Source organism: Phallusia mammillata, chromosome 7, assembly GCF_965637545.1.
Source record: "Phallusia mammillata chromosome 7, kaPhaMamm4.hap1.1, whole genome shotgun sequence".
Lineage (NCBI taxonomy): Eukaryota > Metazoa > Chordata > Ascidiacea > Phlebobranchia > Ascidiidae > Phallusia > Phallusia mammillata.
In genome coordinates this window covers 17,922,805-17,944,570 of record NC_137258.1, presented here as the reverse complement: position 1 = coordinate 17,944,570, position 21,766 = coordinate 17,922,805, and the positions used below count along the sequence as shown (strand labels likewise).

Genomic DNA, 21,766 nt, shown 5'->3' with positions numbered 1-21,766 from the left:
AAATTTCCCACTAGTGGGAAATTTAATGTTTTTAGAGGGAAATTATGTGAGTCAGAAGTCACCAAACTCGGGCCCGTGGGTTGAAATCAACCATTGAAAGTTAATTTAATACAATACTTTCCGCAACAACATGTAAGATTAACTTTACCTAGTTTTACAAGGCACATAAAAATCCAAAAATCGTTTGTTACGTCACAGACATTACTAAAAGTATCAATGACTTTGTTATTGTTCGCGAATAAATGCATTTGGTCTGTTGATTGTGATGCGATAAATGACTATTGCAAGCACATGAGATTTTTTAAAATTCCACACAATTTACTTACCCACGAAATCACTAAATAAGATTGCAGTATACCTTTAAGGTCCCGACCAAATCGTTTCACATATTTTTTTTTTGATTAAAGAATCATTTTTTGTTAATGTTGGGCACAAAACATCATTATAAAAATAACAGAGTGGGAAATTCGAACTTGGTGATTTACTTTAGTGGGAAACCAGACCAAAAAGGTTAAGAACCACTGCAGTAGGCAAAGAAGCATAATTTTCATGGGTTATGCTTCTTTGCTGTTTTTAAACGAGAGAACTTTTTGACACAGTATAGCCTTGGTAAGTTAAGTTACATATTTATTTCGTTACGAATCGTTGCCACATACATAAAACTCTAATTTACAGGGCTACAGAGCACATTTTGCGACCCACTAAAACGATCAAGTAAGGGACAGATATAGAGAAAATCCGTATAGGGCACAATAAACAACCGAGACAATAAAATAAATTTCACCCAAGGTCAAACGGTGATGATATAAATAAATTTAACGATGCTACCACAAGACATATTGCCGACAGAAACACGGTTAAACGTACCACAAGTTTTTCAAAAAAATCTGTCAAGAATAACACAATAAACATACCAAGTTTTTCAAAAAAATGTGTCAAGAATAACACAATATGTGTGTTACATTGCTATGTAAATGCATGGGTGGGCAGAAAATTTTGTAATGTGCAAATTGGATGACGAGCGCCATCTGGTGACGAACTTGATTGTGAATTTGCTGAAATTTTTGGAAATATGACACAAAGTTGCATTAAAAACTAAACTAAACGCTAAAAAACAGCTTCTGTCACATTTCAAAATATAAATTACATATATGTTACGCTGTTGAGAATCGAATAAGATTGCGGTGTTTAAAACCTGTTTAAGTTGCACATACAAAGAAGTAACAAGCTGTAAAAAGTGCAAATCACCACTGAACCAAACATTACCTAAAGCCGTTCATGAATCAGAATTAAAAAGTTAACAATGATAAATTTGCAATAATACAATGACGACCAATGAAGTCGTTCAACATTGGAATGTTAATTAGTAAAAATTTTATAAAACGCTTTACAAACTGGAATTTACGGTTTAGATTTAAGGTGTCAATTTTTCATTTTATAATTATTATCTTCAATACAACTATTGTCAAAGCATTTAAAGTTGTACTTAACGAGAGTTATGGCTGTAAATCAAATTTGCATTTACAACTGGATTGGAATAAACGTGAAAAATCACAATTACCAACGAGCGACTGTAATATGCGCCAACAGAAACGTCACAATCATTTAAAGGTCACGTGATCGAGCTTGATGGCAACAGTGACGAAATGAATTTAACCGTACTTGGCTGAAACCCGATACGGGAGAAGTACTACAGGAAATGAGTGGTTAAAAAAATGGGTTATAGACAAAGGATATTGCCTTTTTAGGAAAACTAACCGTTGAAAACCTTTTGTTCGTATTTGGTAGAGTATGTTTTTTAGTTGTTTGGCATGGTAAATTTTTTTCTGGTTTTGCCACAAGGTTTTTTTGCATATTGTAACAGCTCATAAGGGCGAAAGTTTTAATAAAACTTTGGTTTGTTTGGTCCGAGTGCCTTGGCACTACGCCTAGTTGTGTACGATAGAAGCAAATTTACTCACGCGCCGTGGCCGTTGACGTTTCAGCACTTTATGTTAAAAGCGAGTGTTATGAGTGGAACGAGAGACAAACGAGACTTTAACAATGCATACTGCTGGTGACTTCTGCTATACACAAGCGCACATAAAAAATACGGTAAGATACGCCAAAGCAAACGCCCCCTACCTTTCGTCTACCTAATCATCAATGTGTGACGTCACGTATTACGTCACCTCGCCCGATGACGTCATTCGCTACGGCGGCGTAAAAACTGACGAAATCATACGTTTGGACGTGAAAGATAAGTGGCGACTTTCTGACGTCATCGCACTTCATGACGTCATAGCTGCGTCACGGCGAGAATATCTACAGTCAGTTTGGCGGGGGTGGTCTTATGTTTGCGACTCCAGCCAGGATGGCTTGTCTTCGCTGGTGTGTTTCACGTTAAACTGTTTAAGCGTGGATTCGAGTTCTTGCTGATTCCCAGCGAAGTAGGCGGTCACTGCGTTGTGGAAAAGCTGCAGCTGCTTCTGCATTACCTTCATCTGAAAAGGATCAAAATATATTTGCTTATTTAACTCCTGTTTTTGACCGATTGACTGAACCCGGCTTAACCTAAACTTATTGTAAATGATTAAAAGTAAAAATGCAATTACAGTTCCTACCTTTAAACACGTGTAATTGTGATTGTGTGCTAAACACCAAATAAGACAAAGCTAACAGCTTTATAATGCGCCACTAAGTTTTATCCCAAAGAGAGTGGAGCAGCCCTTTGCCGATTAAAGGACAAAACACTTGGGCGAATGTATTGATTAGAAACAAGCCCCGTTCGAGAAAAGGGCGTCTGTGGTCGTTTGCTGCTAAAATATTCTAATTTCCAATGATCAGCTGCTAATCAATGGCCGAATTACTGGGGCACTAATTAATACTTGAATTCACCAATGCAACATGGCACAATTGTGGATTTTTTAAAGTGCAAGAACTTATAAGTTGTTTCTCCAAACCTGCTCTAGGCACGACATATAACGTCATCCACTCTTAAGTAGAGTGCTTGTGAAGTGTGACAATTGAAATTTTGTTTGAGTTGATGACGGTCATAAGTACTTCAAATCGAACCACACTTGTCAAACACTTAATAATATCAGGGACATTACATAATCTAATTTTGGCATACCTCATGAAGCAATATTATTCTTTGATGATGAGAAAAAATCAATTCATGATCACAAGTTTTATGTTTGTAACATAGACTAATCATATACTTGGTCTCACTAGGTTAAAAGATTATCAGTTTAAAGTAGATTACATATAATATTAGCCGTGTCTGGCCAAAACAGACCAATAGCACGAATAAGATGTTTAAATGTTTAAGGACTTGATTTAAATTTCAATCAATAAAGTAGATATAAAACACTAATATTATGTGCCAATAGCAACTACCTAATATGTTTTGCCAATTTTTAGTGTAAGTATGCCACTGGTACCCTCAGTCTGTTATAGGCAGCTAAACTTCAGGCAAAAACTAATTGAAAACTGTGTCTGATTTATTCAGATAAATCATCATGCAAAAAGTGTCAATCAATCAATTTTACTCATTGTATGATTACTAACATGAACACCCATATACAATTCAATAGCTATTAAAAAGTTCACAAGAAAATTTAAGACTTACCCGATTTTCGTCGAGAAATTGTATCTTGACACCGACATCTGCTCTCAGTTTATCATATACTGCTTTATTGTTGTTGTAATTGGCCTGGGCATTGGCTTGTTTCAGAATATTGGCCTCTGTACGTGGGGCAAGCTTCAAAACCTCCAGCTCACTGCGATATGCATCAAACTCAACTCTAGAAAGCAAAAAAAAATCTTGATTATGATGAAACAACTGCAAATAATATAGATCTCACAGCTTTCACAATGTCAAGTAAAGGACTGCAAATGCCAAAAAGATATAATTTTTTTACAGCTTTCACAATGCCAAGTAAAGGACTGCAAATGCCAAAAAGATATAAATATGGATACATTTTTTCTTGAAAGGTGCCAAAGAGGCAAATGCTCCAAAACAGGTTTTGGAAACCCCCTATCTAAATCTTGTTAAGGTTTTGCACAAAAACCTAACTTAAGAAAATTTGCACATTTACAAAATCAGCACATGTTAAAATTTGACATTATAGGTTTTTACAGCATGTGGATGAACTACTGGGCCATTAGGGGTCAAAATTTTTACTAGAAGATTAAACTTTAAATGACTAACAATTAAGTGTGTAAATTTAAAAAAGTTTGAAGCACTCTATCTTAACGAAAAGTGTAAAACAAACCGGGATTAGAAAAAAATAATAAAATGATCAAAACAATTATTACTCTTTAATGAGAAAAATAATGGTCCAAATAGACATAAAAAGCAACATGCTTCATTATTCAAATGTTTCTGTAAATGATCAGTGATATGAGGGGTCACATCAGTTAGTTTATATATTACATAACCACTGATGATATTATCAGTCAGTATCATATGGTATGGCAATAAGTCAATTTCATTTAGGTCAACCATAGTGATGGGACGAGTACCTGGTACACGGTATCTATGGTATCGAACGATTTCAGCGGTATCGATACTCGTACTCGGTATCGAAATATTTTGTCTCATTTTTCGATACCAACGTGCGAGTACCAAAGGACGGTTTACACCAGGGACGGGCAACTTCTCCAGTCGGCGGGCCTGATATGGGAAAATGAAGTACTTGGCGGGCCGGATTCCTGAATCAATACATTAATCGCGCATTTATCCAGTGATTTAAAACGCATTTTGGACCTAATAAACCAAATACAATCAAGAACGTCACAATTACAATACAGTCCAAACAATCTAACTGATATTATAAAATTATTAACCACAGCAAATTTAATGCATACACAACAGACTTAGATACTGCTGAAACACTAACTAGGCTACACGTGTGGAAACAAAGGAAACCGTGAAAGCAGGCCACACACAAGGTTGGCAGTTATGTCGTAACAATGGATTTATGGTGCAATGGTACGGCGGGAAAGTTTTTTGCTATTGGGGAGCGTTACTGTCCGTTACAACTATAATTTGACATAGTAAGCAAGTAGTGGGGATTGCGGCAGACTGTGGCTGCGGGCCACATTATCATGTAAGACCAGAAACTGTCTGTGGGCCGCTCAAAATCCCGTCGCGGGCCGGATCCGGCCCGCGGGCCGTATGTTGCCCGCCCCTGGTTTACACCATAAGAATAAGGGCAACTTTATGCCATTATTTGCTTCGGACAGCACAAAATTGGAAAAAAGTTCTGCCAGTTTACGTACGTCTTTTTTGCTATCACAATGGTGATTACATTTTTCGGCATGTGTGTGTGCACGCCTTTACCCCGACCATGTCAGATCAATTAGCCAGTGATATACAACTAAGTACAACACTACACTTAAGTACTCGGTAATCATACTCGGTATCGAAGGTATATACATGTGGTACTCGGTATCGGTACTCGCTTCAAAACCTGGTATCGTCCCATCACTAGTCAACCATGTGTCAGTACCTTGCAGCTTCATAGCGCTTTACAGTGAGAAGTGTGTCTTCCATGGTTTTGGAGCAGAGGGTGTTGATGCCAGATGAAAAGAAGTTGATTGCAGCTAACAGAGCTTCACCATTCTTTGCAAGGACATGTTGGGTTTCAGCATTGTATCGAAATTCATCCTGGATATAAAGAAAAAGGTTGAAAGCTGAAAATATAATGAGTAATTGTGGTGCTTAGTCATGCTAGGTCGCTTGTTCTCGATTTGTGGGTCAAATAAAAAAGGTTGCTTCTTTCAATCGTAAAAAAGTGCGATTTCTAACAAGATGCACACCACATCAAGCATTGATATTTTGGTTGCTTGACTAAGCATTACACATGATGGTTAACAAATTCTAACAGAAATGTAATAACAAAACCTCAGTTAAACCGTATTCAGTAAATCTTAGCCTAATTAAATCAAAACTTGAGGTACAAATGATTTGTAGTGTGGTAAGGCTTTAACTAATCCACATCGGTTAATCCAGATCTCCGCCTAATCCGGACATTTTTTTAGGTCAAATGGATCGTGATTAAGCAAGGTTTACTGTACAGTCGTTTAGCTATGTACAGCACAAACACTTTTACAAATGATCGGCAAGCTTCATCAAAAAAAGAGCCAGAAGTTTTATCCAATGTCTTAGGAAGTTTTTTGTAATTTAGGAGATACTAATCTATTGTCATGTGATGTGTGTATGTGCATGTGACATTATACAACCCAAAATTCATTATTTAGCCATCATACAAAAATATTGCAATTATGTGACAAATAACAAATAAAAGTCAAGTGTGGTGTTTAAAATACTTGCAAAAGTTAAAATGTTTTCTTGTTTTATACGGTATTACGAAATACTAGTGTAAAGCAACATACAAATATCACACATTATCAGGACAAACCACTTTGTGGCTAAAACAACAATCCTACAGCTAAGTCCATATGAATGCAAACATTCTGTTATGTTTTAACAATGGGCATTCTTAGAGCATATCCTGATTCTACTAGGAAAAAAGACACACGCCCTTTGTCATATAATGCATGACAACTATATAGGTTAGTAGGAGACCTTTAGTAAAATAACTGTATACCTTAAAATATATCCACTAGCTTTTCATTTTTTAGTATTAAGGGAACTAATATTTTTGTTTACACCCAATAACTTTACTTTTTTATGGCATAATAATTTTAATTACTTTTTGTTTTTTTTACAATTTTTAGATTATAAAAGATTGAAAAAAGGGTTTGAAAAGAAAAAAAGATTATAAAAAAGAGTTTCAAAGTATAGGTGTGTACAAAACTTATAAATCAAAGTCATGTATTTTCAGTGTCACGAAAGGAAACAATAAAATAGCCTCTACAAATGTCATCTTACCTGTAACTCTTGTGATTTTCCTGACAACTGGCTGAATGCTTCACCAAGGACTTTTTGGGTTTGAACAACTGAACTGAAATGGTTTGCCAGCGCTCGGGACAGGACCAAAAGATTTTCATACCTAAAATACACATTTAATAATCTCTTTAGTTGCATTTCTCACAACCTTTTAGGTATTACTATCACAACAAGCATAACTAGTCAATGTCTCTGAATCTTGAGAAATTTATGAACAAAGTAGTTCCACTTTTACTTTGTTGCCAAGTAAACAACTTTTACAATTTGCAACAAATCATATGTAAGAAGTATTACGACTTCTATAAATTTTACAGTTATGCATATAGTGTAGCAATTAAAGGTGAAGATATTATTTCGTTCGTGCCATAAAAATACAGTACAACGCGGATAAACCTATAGCACTAGGTACCCCTTTAGTTTACCACTTTTGGTTCAATGTTTAAAAAAATGTAGGACAAAAACATCCTTTGTATACAGCACTTAAATTTTTAAAATATAAGAACAATTATTGGGCTTTTGGGCTGGATATTGCACACATAAGAAAATATTCTTCGGCAAACATAAAATTCTACTTTATAGGAATATGAGTTTAAAATTATAGATTGTATGAACGAAGGCACATATCCAACATACTTTCTTTTGGTGTCCCTGAGAATTTCTATTTTTGCCTCCAATTCCAAATCTACAGTCTTAGTTCCACGTCCTAGTTTTTCTGACAGTAGTTGTTTCGTACACTGTAATCAAAACAGCTGTATTATAATTTATGCATAACCAAGGTCCAAAGTACGCCTTTGTGCAATTGGCCCATCATTATAGTAGTACTGCGTAATTTTCTTTCTGGATTAAGGTAATGTCAATACAGGACAATCAATCAAAAAAGTTTAAACCAGTGGTTCTTGAAGTGTGTGTCAGTTGGTGGGCATTTGCAATAATGATGAGGACGCTCAGAAATAAATAGGTAATTGTATAGGCTGGAATAAATTTGGGAAGTTATAAGAGAATACAGTGACAAGAAAAGACAGTCATATATAGAAACCTCAGTTAAAACGAATTTGGTTAATCTGACCTTTCACCTAATTTTAACAAAACTTTAGGTACGAATGATTTGTAATGTGGTAAGAATTGAAACAATTGACATCGGTTAATCCAGGTCTTCACCTAAACCTTACAAATGTGTGGCCCAAACAGGTCTGATTAACTGATGGTTTACAGCAGTGGTGTGCAACCTGCGGCCCGCGGGCCAAATGCGGCCCGTCGATTAAGGTTGTGCGGCCCGCGGAGACTCAGAAATATCTAATATACTGGCAAACAAGTCCAATTATTCTACATTTTTGAGTATATTAATCGGTGCTATTTTTCTGTGATCTTGCAATATGTGGTTGGAATCAAACGCTACTTATTCTTGTAGTTAAGCATTTGGGTACGCAACAATGTAAAATCACCTTGTGTTATGTAAAGGTGCGGCCCGTGATCTAATCTTGGCAATTGTATTTGGCCCCACAGTGACATTGGTTGCACACCCCTGGTTTACAGTATTTACTGTAACTTTGATCATCCAACATAAGCAATATGGTGTAATGTTTTTTCATAATATTGATTATTTACAACATGAAACCCGAAGTTAATTAACTGCTGTTTGCAGATGAGCGTAAACCGTCAAACCTTTTGCTTCAAAACACCAAAACCAACAAACATTTACAATCCATCCCGTGCAGATAGCACAATTACATGGAAATTAAAATCAAAACAAGTCTTTTCAGTGAAGCTTTTCAATGACCCATTCTCAATTACATATCCTCTTATTCAACAAACGAAGTTTATAGTGAAACCAATAGAGTAAATGGTTTTAGCACACATTTTCCGAAGACTGAACAAATATTAGCAGACATAGATCACATGATGAACATTTCAAAGTGGAACTTATCATGTTACCGAATTCAATATCCTTGCTTGCTTTGATTGACATTATCTTTGTGAACTGATAACATAGAAATAAACTAGAAAAGCGGCTTTTGTAAATTTTTATTTTCTTTTTAGAAAAGCGGCTTTTGTGAAAAAAAAAAATTTTTTTCCATTCTATTTAACAAGTTGCCACATGGACCATTCACCATACTTTAATACATTTATTTCTTACAGGCAAATACATATGCACTAAAGAAATAATAATTAAAGAATGTTTTACTAGTTAAGATATATTTAAGATATGTGTGAGAGATTGTAATGCTTGTTAAATATGAACCAGTCGGCCAATCTAACCTGGCATACATGACTTTTTCAGCCCATTGGCAATGATGTTCTGTTTATTTTCAATGCAACTTTTTTAAATATGCTTAAGAACAGATAATTATAATATGTAATCAATAATCACTAATACATTATGAACATATTTAACACATTATTACTCTGTTTACATTTGAAATCTTTCTTACCATCACTGTAATTATGCAGAATTTGTACCGGTATACATTCTCAAATAAAAAATGTCTTTAATAATTATTAATTATAATTTATAGTTTTAGACTCTTATGGTATGATCAATTCTATGAAGAATATCACCATACAATTGCGGTCAAGTTGCAATTGATTTTCATGCAAAGGCTTCACTCACCCTGTATGTTTTTACACTCCATGTTTTCAGATTCTCTGCTTTCACAGCAGCCACCTGTTGCACTTCTTGCAGAGTCAGGTTGGACATCTTGTTTGTGTTGTTAGTTGTGTCTAAGCTGTTGCCAAAACCTAAAAAAATCGCATGTTAAGACCACCCATAAAAACTAATACCGTCAAACAGGCAAAAAAATGACAAGAGGATTTTTTTGCAGCTTAAAGTACCACTGACATCACCCAAGCTAGCTGTCCAAATTAAGGTGAAAAACTAAACAAGCACTGATTTCAACTTGCAGCTTCAAGACAACAATATATCACACTCAATATATCATACAAACTTATCGTCAAAAACCTTGTACACATGCTAAGGTAAGATCAAATAGATTTTATACTACACTACAATAGCAACACAGTTTTTGGTTTCAATATCATTACCCATAGAGTTGGAATTTCCAATGGTTTGTCCTCCTTTAAAGACTGGTGACTGATGCGGGTCGTTCAGTGATTGAGTATGGGTTGTTACTCCAGCCGAAGCAAGTCGACTTCCCACCAAATCTTCACCTGCCAATCGACTTCCGACAGATGTCGATCCGTGGTAACTCTGTCCACCTGCAGCAAGGAAAAAAAGTTGCTAAAAAGTGACAAATGTAAGTATAAGACCATAAACACAAGTGCATAAGACCTGGTAAGTTTATTGGTCTAAACCAGTGGTTTTCAACCTTTTTATTGTCAGGGCCAATAGGTAGTTTGTAAGTAATTTTTGCAAAAAACAATTTAAAAAAATGCTGCTAACAACAAGAATCGCAATAGCTATGTTTTACTAAATCTGACTTATGAGATAAACATTTCAAAACATTGATTTTTTGCTATTATGGTTTTCATGGTAATAATATCTATAGCGATTTTCTGAGGTCTGTTGAGGGCCACAAAATAAGTAGTTCGGAGCCGCATGTGGCCCTGAGAGCCACGGTTTAGAATCACTGGTCTAAACCCAACAAAAATACATAAAGTTAACCAAAATATGTTTAAATATTTGCAGCATCTTCCATATTAATGTCTGGACACTTGAATAAGTGAAACCTAACAGCACAGAATAAACATTTGTTTATAGCAATAGGTCACTTACATATAATTTGCCCTTTATCGTTAAACACAACTGAAGGCATATTGAAAGATAACAAAATAAAGCAACTTTTTAAAGGATGCAGCTCCAATCTGCCAAAGTACAATATGACTTAAAGTAGTTTTAATCTGCAGAGTGAGCAGCATGTCTAATCTCCACATCACTGAATTGCAATTCTACCTGACTTCACAAACTAAACTATATTGAATAGCCGGCTCATGGCCAAATGTACCTTTGCCATTTCCTGTGTGGCCTTGTATTTAAGCTTGCACTTCCTGAGAAATGAACACCTGACTGTTTCTACACTATATATATAGCTCCATGGTGTTAACTGAAACAATCCTGTTATCTACAAGCTGGTACATTGCATGAGCTGATTCTGTTAGTCTTAGTCACGACAAAATGATGGATGAACATAGGAAGAAAGACAGGAAACAAACCGCTCCATAGCAGTCTACCTAAGCTGTTATCCAGAGGCACAGAACAATAGATACAACGTGTGCAACAGAATGGAAACGACAGAAAAATAATGTTTGCCTGCTCTAACAATGTGGCACAATATGAAAAAGATTAGGTATAAAATATAAAGGGTTTTGAAGTAAAGAAGTGGTGCTTATGCATGTATTAGCTGATTTGGTTACAGTGTATTGCATGTGCTGTACACTCCTGCATGCAGATTTATAAAATAGGACTTGTGCTACTTAATCTGTGTATATATATATATTTAATCACAAGGGCTTTTAACATGCTTTTACGTAGTTTGTTAAATATCCTAGCTTTTTTTACACAACATATACCTACCAAGAAAATACATGCTATTTTCCAATTTAAAAAACAAACAGAAACAATTTTCAATTTTTTTTTATGAAATTACTAAAGGTGCAATCAACATGAAACAGCTCTGTCTACCAAAATATGATTTTGTTCATATTTCAAAATGTTCAATTCTGATGGGTAACACCTACCGTTCCTCATCTCTCCAGCTTTTCTCCATGTGCGAGTTTGATAATCAGTCATACTGCAGATGGCAATATTCCCACCAATGTATTAACAGACAGCCCAGAGCCAACAAGAAAAGTTTACACACTAGAGTAGGTATACTTAGCTGACCTAGCAGTAAACAGAACACTTGCTATCAAATAACCAATTGGTAGATACAATAGCAAACATACACAAAAAAATTGAAATAAATTATGCATGAGAGAATTTTGTGATTCTGCCATTGTAAACCAAATACTATTTTATCTGCACTGCTTAAAAATCACAATTGTCTTCCATGCTTTAATCTAAAATCTTTACTAGAAATAGTTAATAAACTAATGTGTAAATAAAGTTTCATTCAGAATGGCTAGCAAATTTGCTGATTCTAAGATAGTAAAAGCTGACTGTATATGCCTGGGCATAGGAATGTAGCAAAGTGAAATCTTCTAAGCAAAACTATTGGCATAATTACATACCACCTGAACATTGGCTTACAAACCACGTCAACAGTCAGAGCTATTTGCTGGCCACATCACGTCATACTATGCCTCGGGCACTTTTCTTTTGAAACCAATTATGTGTGTGTAAAATGCCCCTTTTTCAGTCACCATAGCATATCAAAAGCCTGTCATCAGACGCGTAAAGCCACGTGGGAGACCACAAACAAAAAGGGTGGCGTAAGCCACTATTCAGTTTGGTGTAGATGTAGAGACACAGACAAACACTTGTGTTTATGGTTCAATGACTCTTCTGCCCAAGTACCTTCATGGCAACTTTAACAAATCACTTCTATCATGAGGAAAATCAATACACAGCTCACTTGTGTTTCACAATTTTCAAAACATATGTAACACTGCAGACAAATTTGCCTTCCGGCTAGATAGATTACAACACTGCCTGACACTGTAAAGCAATGTTATCTTAGGCTAAGACAGACCGTGTACATAGCACAGAGGAAGTAAATGACTCAGGAGAAAAATTTTTGACAGTGAATAGTCACCTAGAAGTAAAGTGACATTCTCCTGACCCTATACTAAATGACAAAGATCACGATATTTTCTATTGTGTACAGTTATGTGAACACAGAACAAGGTGAGTAGAAATTTACCTCCTCCTATTGGTGTGTTGGGAAGGGGATTGCTTCCTGGTGACATTGAAGCACTTTTGTCCTGTGAAACAAATTATGTTTCTTGTCATATATATGCAGTTAGCAAATGTCTTTCAATAACAAAAATGGTACTATAACGACACAAACAAACATTTTTTTTGTACACAAAATAACATTTTAATAGTTGTATGATAAATAGTTAAATGTTATATTAAGTAGACTAGAAATTTAAAACAGCATATGAGGCAAGTTAAAAGCACAAACATGCCCATGAAAGAAATTTCGACAACATGCTGTGCAATAAATTAGCCTAAAAATAAAACAGTAGGTATAAGCAAAAATATTTTCAAAAAGTTACAGAAAAAATCTGTTTACATATAACTTACCACATTTTCTGAACTTGGTTTCGAATCTCCATATTCACCATTAGGTGGAGCGGGACTGTCATTTCCATTTGTCAAAGAAATCTCAGTAGTTGCTGGCGGAATTTCCGTTGATTGTGAGATGTCAACCATATTGTTTGAAACACTTCAAAATCTTTAAAACTTTATTTATATTTTTTTAAATTTATTAAGAATTTTTTTTAAATCTGTTTGAAAAGAAAAATATTTTAATAAGTCTGCTTTTCGACATATATTCCCAGTGCACATAAATGTGATCAATTGTGTGCCTTTAAATCAATATGCAAACTTGGATTTCTAAACTTGGATAGATAAATAAAATATACCCACATATCTACAAGTGTTAATCGATAAAAATCCAATGGAACTTTCATCAGTTTTTTAATGCTTTACTTTTTTAACATTTCGAATTTGTAATTCTATAAAACACTTTATCACAGAGTAAAAACAATTTGTCAACAAACGTTTCCAAACAAATGACATATTAGGAACCTCATAAGTAACCAAATTGTGGATATATTTTAACTTTATTTCTGAAAACATTGTCAAGGAAAAACAATTTGTGAGTGTTGTCACTTTTGAGGTGGTCTTTACAAAGGGCGTATGCAAAAATTGTGGATCACTGTTGCCCCCTGTAAATTATGTGTGACCACTGTGGTCAACCTGTAAATACTTTATAACCATTGTAGCCAATCCGTAAATAACAACAACAACCTGTAAATCACTAGCTTTTAACCACCAGAGTGAAGCTAGATAGAAATCGCTATTGCGCTAAAACTAAAAAAGATACGGTACTGAAATTTTGACACAATATTCTACGCTTTTAAAGCGTTTCAGCGCACAAACTTTCGAAAAAAATATTTTTCAGTTATTAAACGCGTATGTTGAAATTAGTATTCATCGATATGAATGTCATAACGACAGGGGTACTCCACAAAATGTCTTCCAGAGTCTTCTCCTAAACACATGCTTCAAAATAAGACCAAACACAATGATCTAGCAACGGGGAGTCAAGTCGAAATATTATGTAGAGAACAACATTTGTAAATTTCATGGAGTAGAGATGAAGTTTAGGCCCTTTTAACCTTTGGTGTTTGCAGCCTACAATGAGTAGTACTGGGTAGGGCTATTCTTGTTAAGATAAGAATACTGACAGATAGGCAACAGCGATCAAGTGAAATTTACATACAGATATATCCGTTACAAACATACGGATGCCTAATCTTAGTCAATAACACAAGATAAAAAAACACTATTTACAGCAATTTACTTCGAAACTGCATACAACTATCAAAATAATCAAATAAATTTAATTTACACAGTTTACATTTTTCTGTCAACTGTGGCTTTTCTTATTTATTCAAAGTGTTTTTTTCACTTTGTTCTACCCAATTTTATTTTACAGCTAAATCAAACTTTTAACCGCCAAGGTGTAAACATTTGGCCTGACTTTTAAAGGCACGGAAGGAAACTCAACAGTAAACAAAGTTTGTAGATTTTTTCACAACTATATTCACACACAGCGGAATTGTGTAATCTTTTTTGTTGTCACACTTACGTTTACAAAGCATAACAAGCCACGATACCTTTACGTAAATCATTTATACCGGCAACTGAGTTTTGCAACGTTGCGGTTACCACGTCCGCTTCGACGCCTGTTGCCTCAAGTCGCCTGTGGAAACGCTTCAACGCTTCGGGCACTAGCACATGACAGATTACGAAACCACAAATCCACACGGGAATCTAACTACACCCTTAACAGCTAGTTTTGTAAAACAATATATCACAACTACTTTTTACCTAATTTTCGGACTACCATCTACAGTCCTATACCAATTCTGAACCCTTTTTTTTTTTTTTTGGTAGGTGATATTTTTTTCAAGAATCTGCAAATATTTGCTTTGGAACTGCAGTAACTCCTTCAAAGTTTATTTTACTTTGAACAAACTTATTAAGGAACACTGTTATTTTGATTTTTAAATAACATTTGAGCTTCACATCGTCTTTTCATCGTAACCTACAAGTTGCAACCTTTAGCATGTTAGTTTACTTTACTTCAAAAAATCATTTATTAACGACATTTTACTAAGCTGTACGCACATATAAAAAAGCACAGATGGTGTTTGTCATTGAAAAAATGGAACAGTCGGTACGTCAGTCAAGAATAAATTCGTCAGGGTCCATTTCGAAATCTTCTTGTGTCACGTATTTATTTTGCGACACGAATTCAACGGCATGTTCTTCAGGAGTAATATCTACAAATTGTTCAACGGCATCATCGCCGGCCTCGTTTTTTGCTCGATTCAAAGCCTCGGTAATCATTGTCTGTCTCTGTTTGTTAACATACGTCATGTAACAGATTATTCCTATAATGATCAAGGCCAAAATTACTTCAGCCGATATGTAGAGAACATTCCAAGTACAAAAGTCTCTCCATCTAAACTTCGGTTTTTGAAATTCTTGAACTCTCCCAGCTCTGACTAGCTTGTTGTATTGCTCTTCTAGTTCTTTTTCACTCAACTTATCCACATCAACAGGTGCTCTTGATTGTGCTTTGTGGCGCTTGCGTTGTTTTGGTGCCATAAAACCACATTAATTTATAACTAAGCATTCAGAAAAATATGTACGCCCACCGGTTGTTTTTTTCAATACTAATTTTCCGTGTTAATAATTAACTTGGGCCCAACGTTTCCATCATCCGAAAATCAGATACGGCCGGTGATTCTTTTGTTCATGAACTACTGGGCTACAGTTTGTATCAGCAAACAGATTTTATTTATTTAATTGAGTAATTGAATCGTACTAACACAACAGGACCACAACAACCACTAAACCGGAACGCGACGTTGTCGGCAAACAGTAAAAGGAGCACCTAGTAATCGACAATAACGCTCCTCAAAAACAAAAAACTTTTCCCGCCATTGTAACCATTGCGTCATACATCCATTATTACGACATATAACTGCCAACCTTGTATGTGGCCGACTTCCAAGGCTTCCTTTGTTTCTACTCTTGCAGTCTTAGTTAGTGTTACAGCGGTAAGCCTATCTGAATCACTTGTGAGTGTATTAAGTTTGCTGTGGTGGATAACTTATGTGATGCAAGTTACATTATTTCGACTGTTTTGTGGCTGTGACTTTCTTTATTCTATTTGACCATCATCATTTCGCCGAAATGGTAAGTGCGAAAATTGTTAACAAGCGTTACGCACCACTGCGTACAGTTTCGAAACAATTTTTTTTTAATTAAAAAAAACAAACATAAAGCGTGGTCAAGGGATCAAGGAAATCGACATTTGGAGGTATGGGAGAAAATGATTCAGCTTGTAAAGTCACATTTCTGGTCTCAAACAGTATTTGCCAACGAAATGACTTTAACCGATACTTGTTTACGTAGGTCGCCCAAATACAAATGCATACATCGCTAAGCCAATGTTACGAAACAAATAAAAAGACTATCCGAGCCTAATATTTTTCTATAAATTGGCACAGATGTACGTTAAAGCAAGAAGTTTCACCTAGTAGAGTCACATTTCTGGTCTCAAACAGTATTTGCCAACGAAATGACTTTAACCGATACTTGTTTACATATAGGTCGCCCATACAAATGCATACATCGCTAAGCCAATGTTACGAAACAAATAAAAAGACTATCCGAGCCTAATATTTTTCTATAAATTGGCACAGATGTACGTTAGAGCAAGAAGTTTCACCTCGTAGAGTCACATTTCTGGTCTCAAACAGTATTTGCCAACGAAATGACTTTAACCGATACTTGTTTACGTAGGTCGCCCATATACAAATACATACATCGCTAAGCCAATGTTACGAAACAAATAAAAAGACTATCCGAGCCTAATATTTTTCTAGAAACTGGTACAGATGTACGTTAGAGCAAGATGTTTCACCTCGTAGAGTCACATTTCTGGTCTCAAACAGTATTTGCCAACGAAATGACTTTAACCGATACTTGTTTACGTAGGTCGCCCATACACAAATGCATACATCGCTAAGCCAATGTCCTTGTGTTCCTTGTGTATCAAGCCCCGTGGTAAAACATACACCGCTTTAACCGAAAATGCTGCCAATTCTCACTCCGACTCCTCACTCGGCTGGCTTACGGATCGTGTTGTGGATTGTTATGTTGCGAGAACCGTTCGATTGTGTAACACTATTTGTCCCGGTAAATTTGGGTGTGTCACAAGTGTTATAGCTTCGGAAATTTTAGGGGGCAAGAAATTTCGAAATTTGCGAAAAGCTTCGCAAGGAATGTTTTGTAACAAAGCGATTTGTGAAAATATTTTTATTCCGGTGTTGTATAACAGTCATTTTGTTGTGTTGTGGGTAAATAGGAACAGTAAAGAAATGATTTTGTATGACTCTGCAAATTGGGATCACCGATGTTTAGAAAAAATGGTTGAAGATCACTTTATTCCTTTACTTAGTACGTATTTAAAGGGCAAAGTAGATTTAAAAAATGACACCATGGTAACACAACAGGATCATTCAAGTTGTGGTTTGTGCGTTTGTCACACGGTCGACGCAATTGCAGCAAATGTTTTACAAATTCCTCATTTACCTTTCGACCCACTAAGATACAGATATTGGCTTGTCAACGCGTTAGTTCAAGAGTCGGTTAGTTTAAATACACAAATTAAAGCATTTTTGGAAAAAGAAAACTTGGTTGTATGTGGTTTACATAATAAATTTAACAATTGCTGGATTAGTTCCGTTTTACAGGCTGTGATGTCCCTGTTTGTTGATGCGCCTACTTTTTTAAATTCAAGGGGTACATTGGAAAAAAAGATTGCGGAGTGTGTTTGCGGGCTTGTTGAAAAAAGAGATAACGTTACATTGTACTTGCAACTGGTTCGTGACATTTGTACACATTTAAATTGGACTCTTGGGCAACAGCAGGATGCAAGCGAATTTATAATGCTGTGTGATTTTACCGCTATTTTTAAAGACTTTGGTTTAAATTCGTCTTTTCGGGTACAAGCAACAAAACATTGTACGACTTGCGGCAATGTCGTAAAATCCGCACATGAGCAGTCTATCTTGACATTGCCGAAGTTTGAAAGCATTTTAGACAACTGCAATCTTAAAGCATATTGTGATGCTGAGTTTTTAGGCGTTATTTCTGGTAATTGTTCAATTTGTAACGAGGACGCAAAACAGAAAATAAGTTTACGTATTGTAACCGCTCCTGATATTTTATGTATTGTGTTGCACAGAAACTTGGTTCGAAGAGTTGCAAGCGTGTAATACCCGATCGTATGTTGTCATTTTGCTCTGATACGCAAAAGGTTACGTATGCGTCAGTTGTGGTTCATGTTGGTCCGGATGTGGATTCTGGTCATTACGTCGCCTACAAATTTAATGAATGCGGTGCAATGGAGTTTGATGACGATACAGTGAGACAAAGGACGTGGACGTATATACAGAATAGCGTTTTAACTGGAAGTTGTATTTTTTACTACAAAAAAACTAATACCAAAGTTATTACCACCTCTGTTGCTAAACACCAACCAGTGAAGGTAATTCGCAGAAAGCGTCGCCGAATTGACCAAAATGCTATTAAACCTTCGGAACGAATTATTTACAAAGACACTGATTTGGAGCTAAACGGTGTTCAAATTTCTGGTCTTCACAGTTTTTCCGGGCAACAAAAAGTGGTTTATGAATATATTACCAACAATATATCAGATCTAATTTCCACAACACCCGAACAGGCCCGAAGCAGACCTGATTGTTATCGCTTATGTTTATTTAGTAAGGGATACAGACAGCGTTTGAGAGGTTACAATGCACAATTTACAATAGATAAAACCAGTTTGACTCCAAATTGCATGACAGATCTATTGCGATTTATTGACTATTACTTTTGCGACCTTCGTCTGCGACAACAACTAATTGGAGATCAAGTCATTCGGCAAACGTTTCAGGGAAGACGCATAAGACCTCAGTTTGTTGTTAAGGACTCCGTACTTGCCAAGCTATTGCACACCAAAAATTTTGACGTTAATTTTTTCTTCACCCATGTTTTAAACATGGAAGCAATCACATATTTTGTGATGAAAACTGACAGTTTGACATACCACGATGCTAGCAGTAAAATTGCCCCACCGACTATATGAAACATCCAGAAAAAGATCTAAACTGTTGGCACAAATGTCCTTTACATCACCGACAAACATGTAATGCCTAATTATTGTGTCTGGATTTTTTCTGTTTGTAAAAGCAGTTTTTTTGCCTCATTTTGTAATGGTCAAAATGAGGATTTTATCTGTAAAATAAAACCACTACGATTGCCGGAACCTTGACGTGGTGTAGTGGCTTACAACCAATACCGGCTAATTAACGTTGGAATTAAAGAACTCTAACTCCAGGCGACTCGACTCTAGGCAATAGAAATGTCCAAAACTCGAAACTTCTTGCTCTAATGTACATCTGTGCCAATTTATAGAAAAATATTAATATTTTGTTTGATCGTAACATTGGATTAGCGATGTATGCATTTGTATATGGGCAACCTACGTAAACAAGTATCGGTTAAAGTCATTTCGTTGGCAAATACTGTTTGAGACCAGAAATGTGACTCTACGAGGTGAAACTTCTTGCTCTAACGAACATCTGTGCCAATTTATAGAAAAATATTAGGCTCGGATAGTCTTTTTATTTGTTTCGTAACATTAGCTTAGCGATGTATGCATTTGTAGGCCTATATGGGCGACCTACGTAAACAAGTATCGGTTAAAGTCATTTCGTTGGCAAATACTGTTTGAGACCAGAAATGTGACTCTACGAGGTGAAACTTCTTGCTCTAACGTACATCTGTGCCAATTTATAGAAAACTATTAGGCTCGGATAGTCTTTTCATTTGTTTCGTAACATTGGCTTAGCGATGTATGCATTTGTATATGGGCGACCTACGTAATCAAGTATCGGTTAAAGTCATTTCGTTGGCAAATACTGTTAGAGACCAGAAATGTGACTCTACGAGGTGAAACTTCTTGCTCTAACGTACATCTGTGCAAATTTATAGAAAAATATTAGGCTCGGAATGTCTTTTTATTTGATCATAACTTTGACTTAGCGATGTATGCATTTGTACATGGGCGACCTACGTAAACAAGTATCGGTTAAAGTCATTTCGTTGGCAAATACTGATTGAGACCAGAAATGTGACTCTACGAGGTGAAACTTCTTGCTCTAACGAACATCTGTGCCAATTTCTAGAAAAATATTAGGCTCGGATAGTCTTTTTATTTGTTTCGTAACATTAGCTTAGCGATGTATGCATTTGTAGGCCTATATGGGCGACCTACGTAAACAAGTATCGGTTAAAGTCATTTCGTTGGCAAATACTGTTTGAGACCAGAAATGTGACTCTACGAGGTGAAACTTCTTGCTCTAACGTACATCTGTGCCAATTTATAGAAAAATATTAGGCTCGGATAGTCTTTTCATTTGTTTCGTAACATTGGCTTAGCGATGTATGCATTTGTGTATGGGCGACCTACGAAATCAAGTATCGGTTAAAGTCATTTCGTTGGCAAATACTGTTAGAGACCAGAAATGTGACTCTACGAGGTGAAACTTCTTGCTCTAACGTACATCTGTGCCAATTTATAGAAAAATATTAGGCTCGGAATGTCTTTTTATTTGATCATAACTTTGACTTAGCGATGTATGCATTTGTACATGGGCGACCTACGTAAACAAGTATCGGTTAAAGTCATTTCGTTGGCAAATACTGTTTGAGACCAGAAATGTGACTCTACGAGGTGAAACTTCTTGCTCTAACGCAGCGCTTCCCAACCGGTGGGCCGCGGCCCACTGGTGGTCCGCGACGTTCTTTCTGATGGGCCGCGCAGCTTTTTAAACTACTACCATACAGAGGTAAGAAAAGTTACGCAGTTTGTGTACTTTCCAATTTAACCATTTTTCTCAAAAATATGATACTACTCACTATGAAAGCCGCATGGCGCATAAGATTTCACGTTAAACAACTCTATTACACAAACAAACTGCGATTGTCGCGTCACAACAGTATTTGTACTAGTTGTAAAATCTTGATGTTGGAACTCTCTTTGTTAGCTTTATTTGGTCTTTGCGTATAGCTACAAAATGGATAGTTTTTTCATTGTGGTTTTCTCGCAATATTATACGGTGGTCCGCCAAAAAAAAACATTTTTTTTTAAGTGGGCCGCGAGCTGGAAAAGGTTGGGAAGCACTGCTCTAACGTACATCTGTGCCAATTTATAGAAAAATATTAGGCTCGGATAGTCTTTTTATTTGTTTCGTAACATTGGCTTAGCGATGTATGCATTTGTATATGGGCGACCTACGTAAACAAGTATCGGTTAAAGTCATTTCGTTGGCAAATACTGTTTGAGACCAGAAATGTGACTCTACGAGGTGAAACTTCTTGCTCTAACGTACATCTGTGCCAATTTATAGAAAAATATTAGGCTCGGATAGTCTTTTTATTTGTTTCGTAACATTGGCTTAGCGATGTATGCATTGGGCGACCTACGTAAACAAGTATCGGTTAAAGTCATTTCGTTGGCAAATACTGTTTGAGACCAGAAATGCGACTTTACAAGCTGAAACATTTTCTCCCATACCTCCAAATGTCGATTTGTACGT

General features: G+C 36.0%; 1 protein-coding gene across 3 annotated transcripts; it reads right to left on the bottom strand.

The window, feature by feature from the left end:
- Positions 1-610: 610 nt before the first annotated feature.
- Positions 611-13,306, bottom strand: LOC145202645 (arfaptin-2-like). 3 transcript variants are annotated; one of them, XM_080075650.1, is made up of 9 exons: positions 13,101-13,306; positions 12,715-12,775; positions 9,938-10,111; positions 9,507-9,634; positions 7,532-7,632; positions 6,881-7,001; positions 5,496-5,653; positions 3,611-3,785; positions 611-2,483 (listed from the first exon to the last, which is right to left on the bottom strand). In XM_080075650.1, exons 1-9 carry the CDS (start codon positions 13,227-13,229, stop codon positions 2,331-2,333), a joined length of 1,200 nt encoding a protein of 399 aa, XP_079931776.1. In that variant the 5' UTR covers positions 13,230-13,306; the 3' UTR covers positions 611-2,330. The 3 variants fall into 3 exon arrangements, with proteins under 3 accessions (XP_079931776.1, XP_079931777.1, XP_079931778.1); XM_080075651.1 differs by lacking the exons at positions 12,715-12,775; positions 13,101-13,306 and adding an exon at positions 11,591-11,743; XM_080075652.1 differs by lacking the exons at positions 12,715-12,775; positions 13,101-13,306 and adding an exon at positions 10,629-10,699.
- Positions 13,307-21,766: the final 8,460 nt, after the last annotated feature.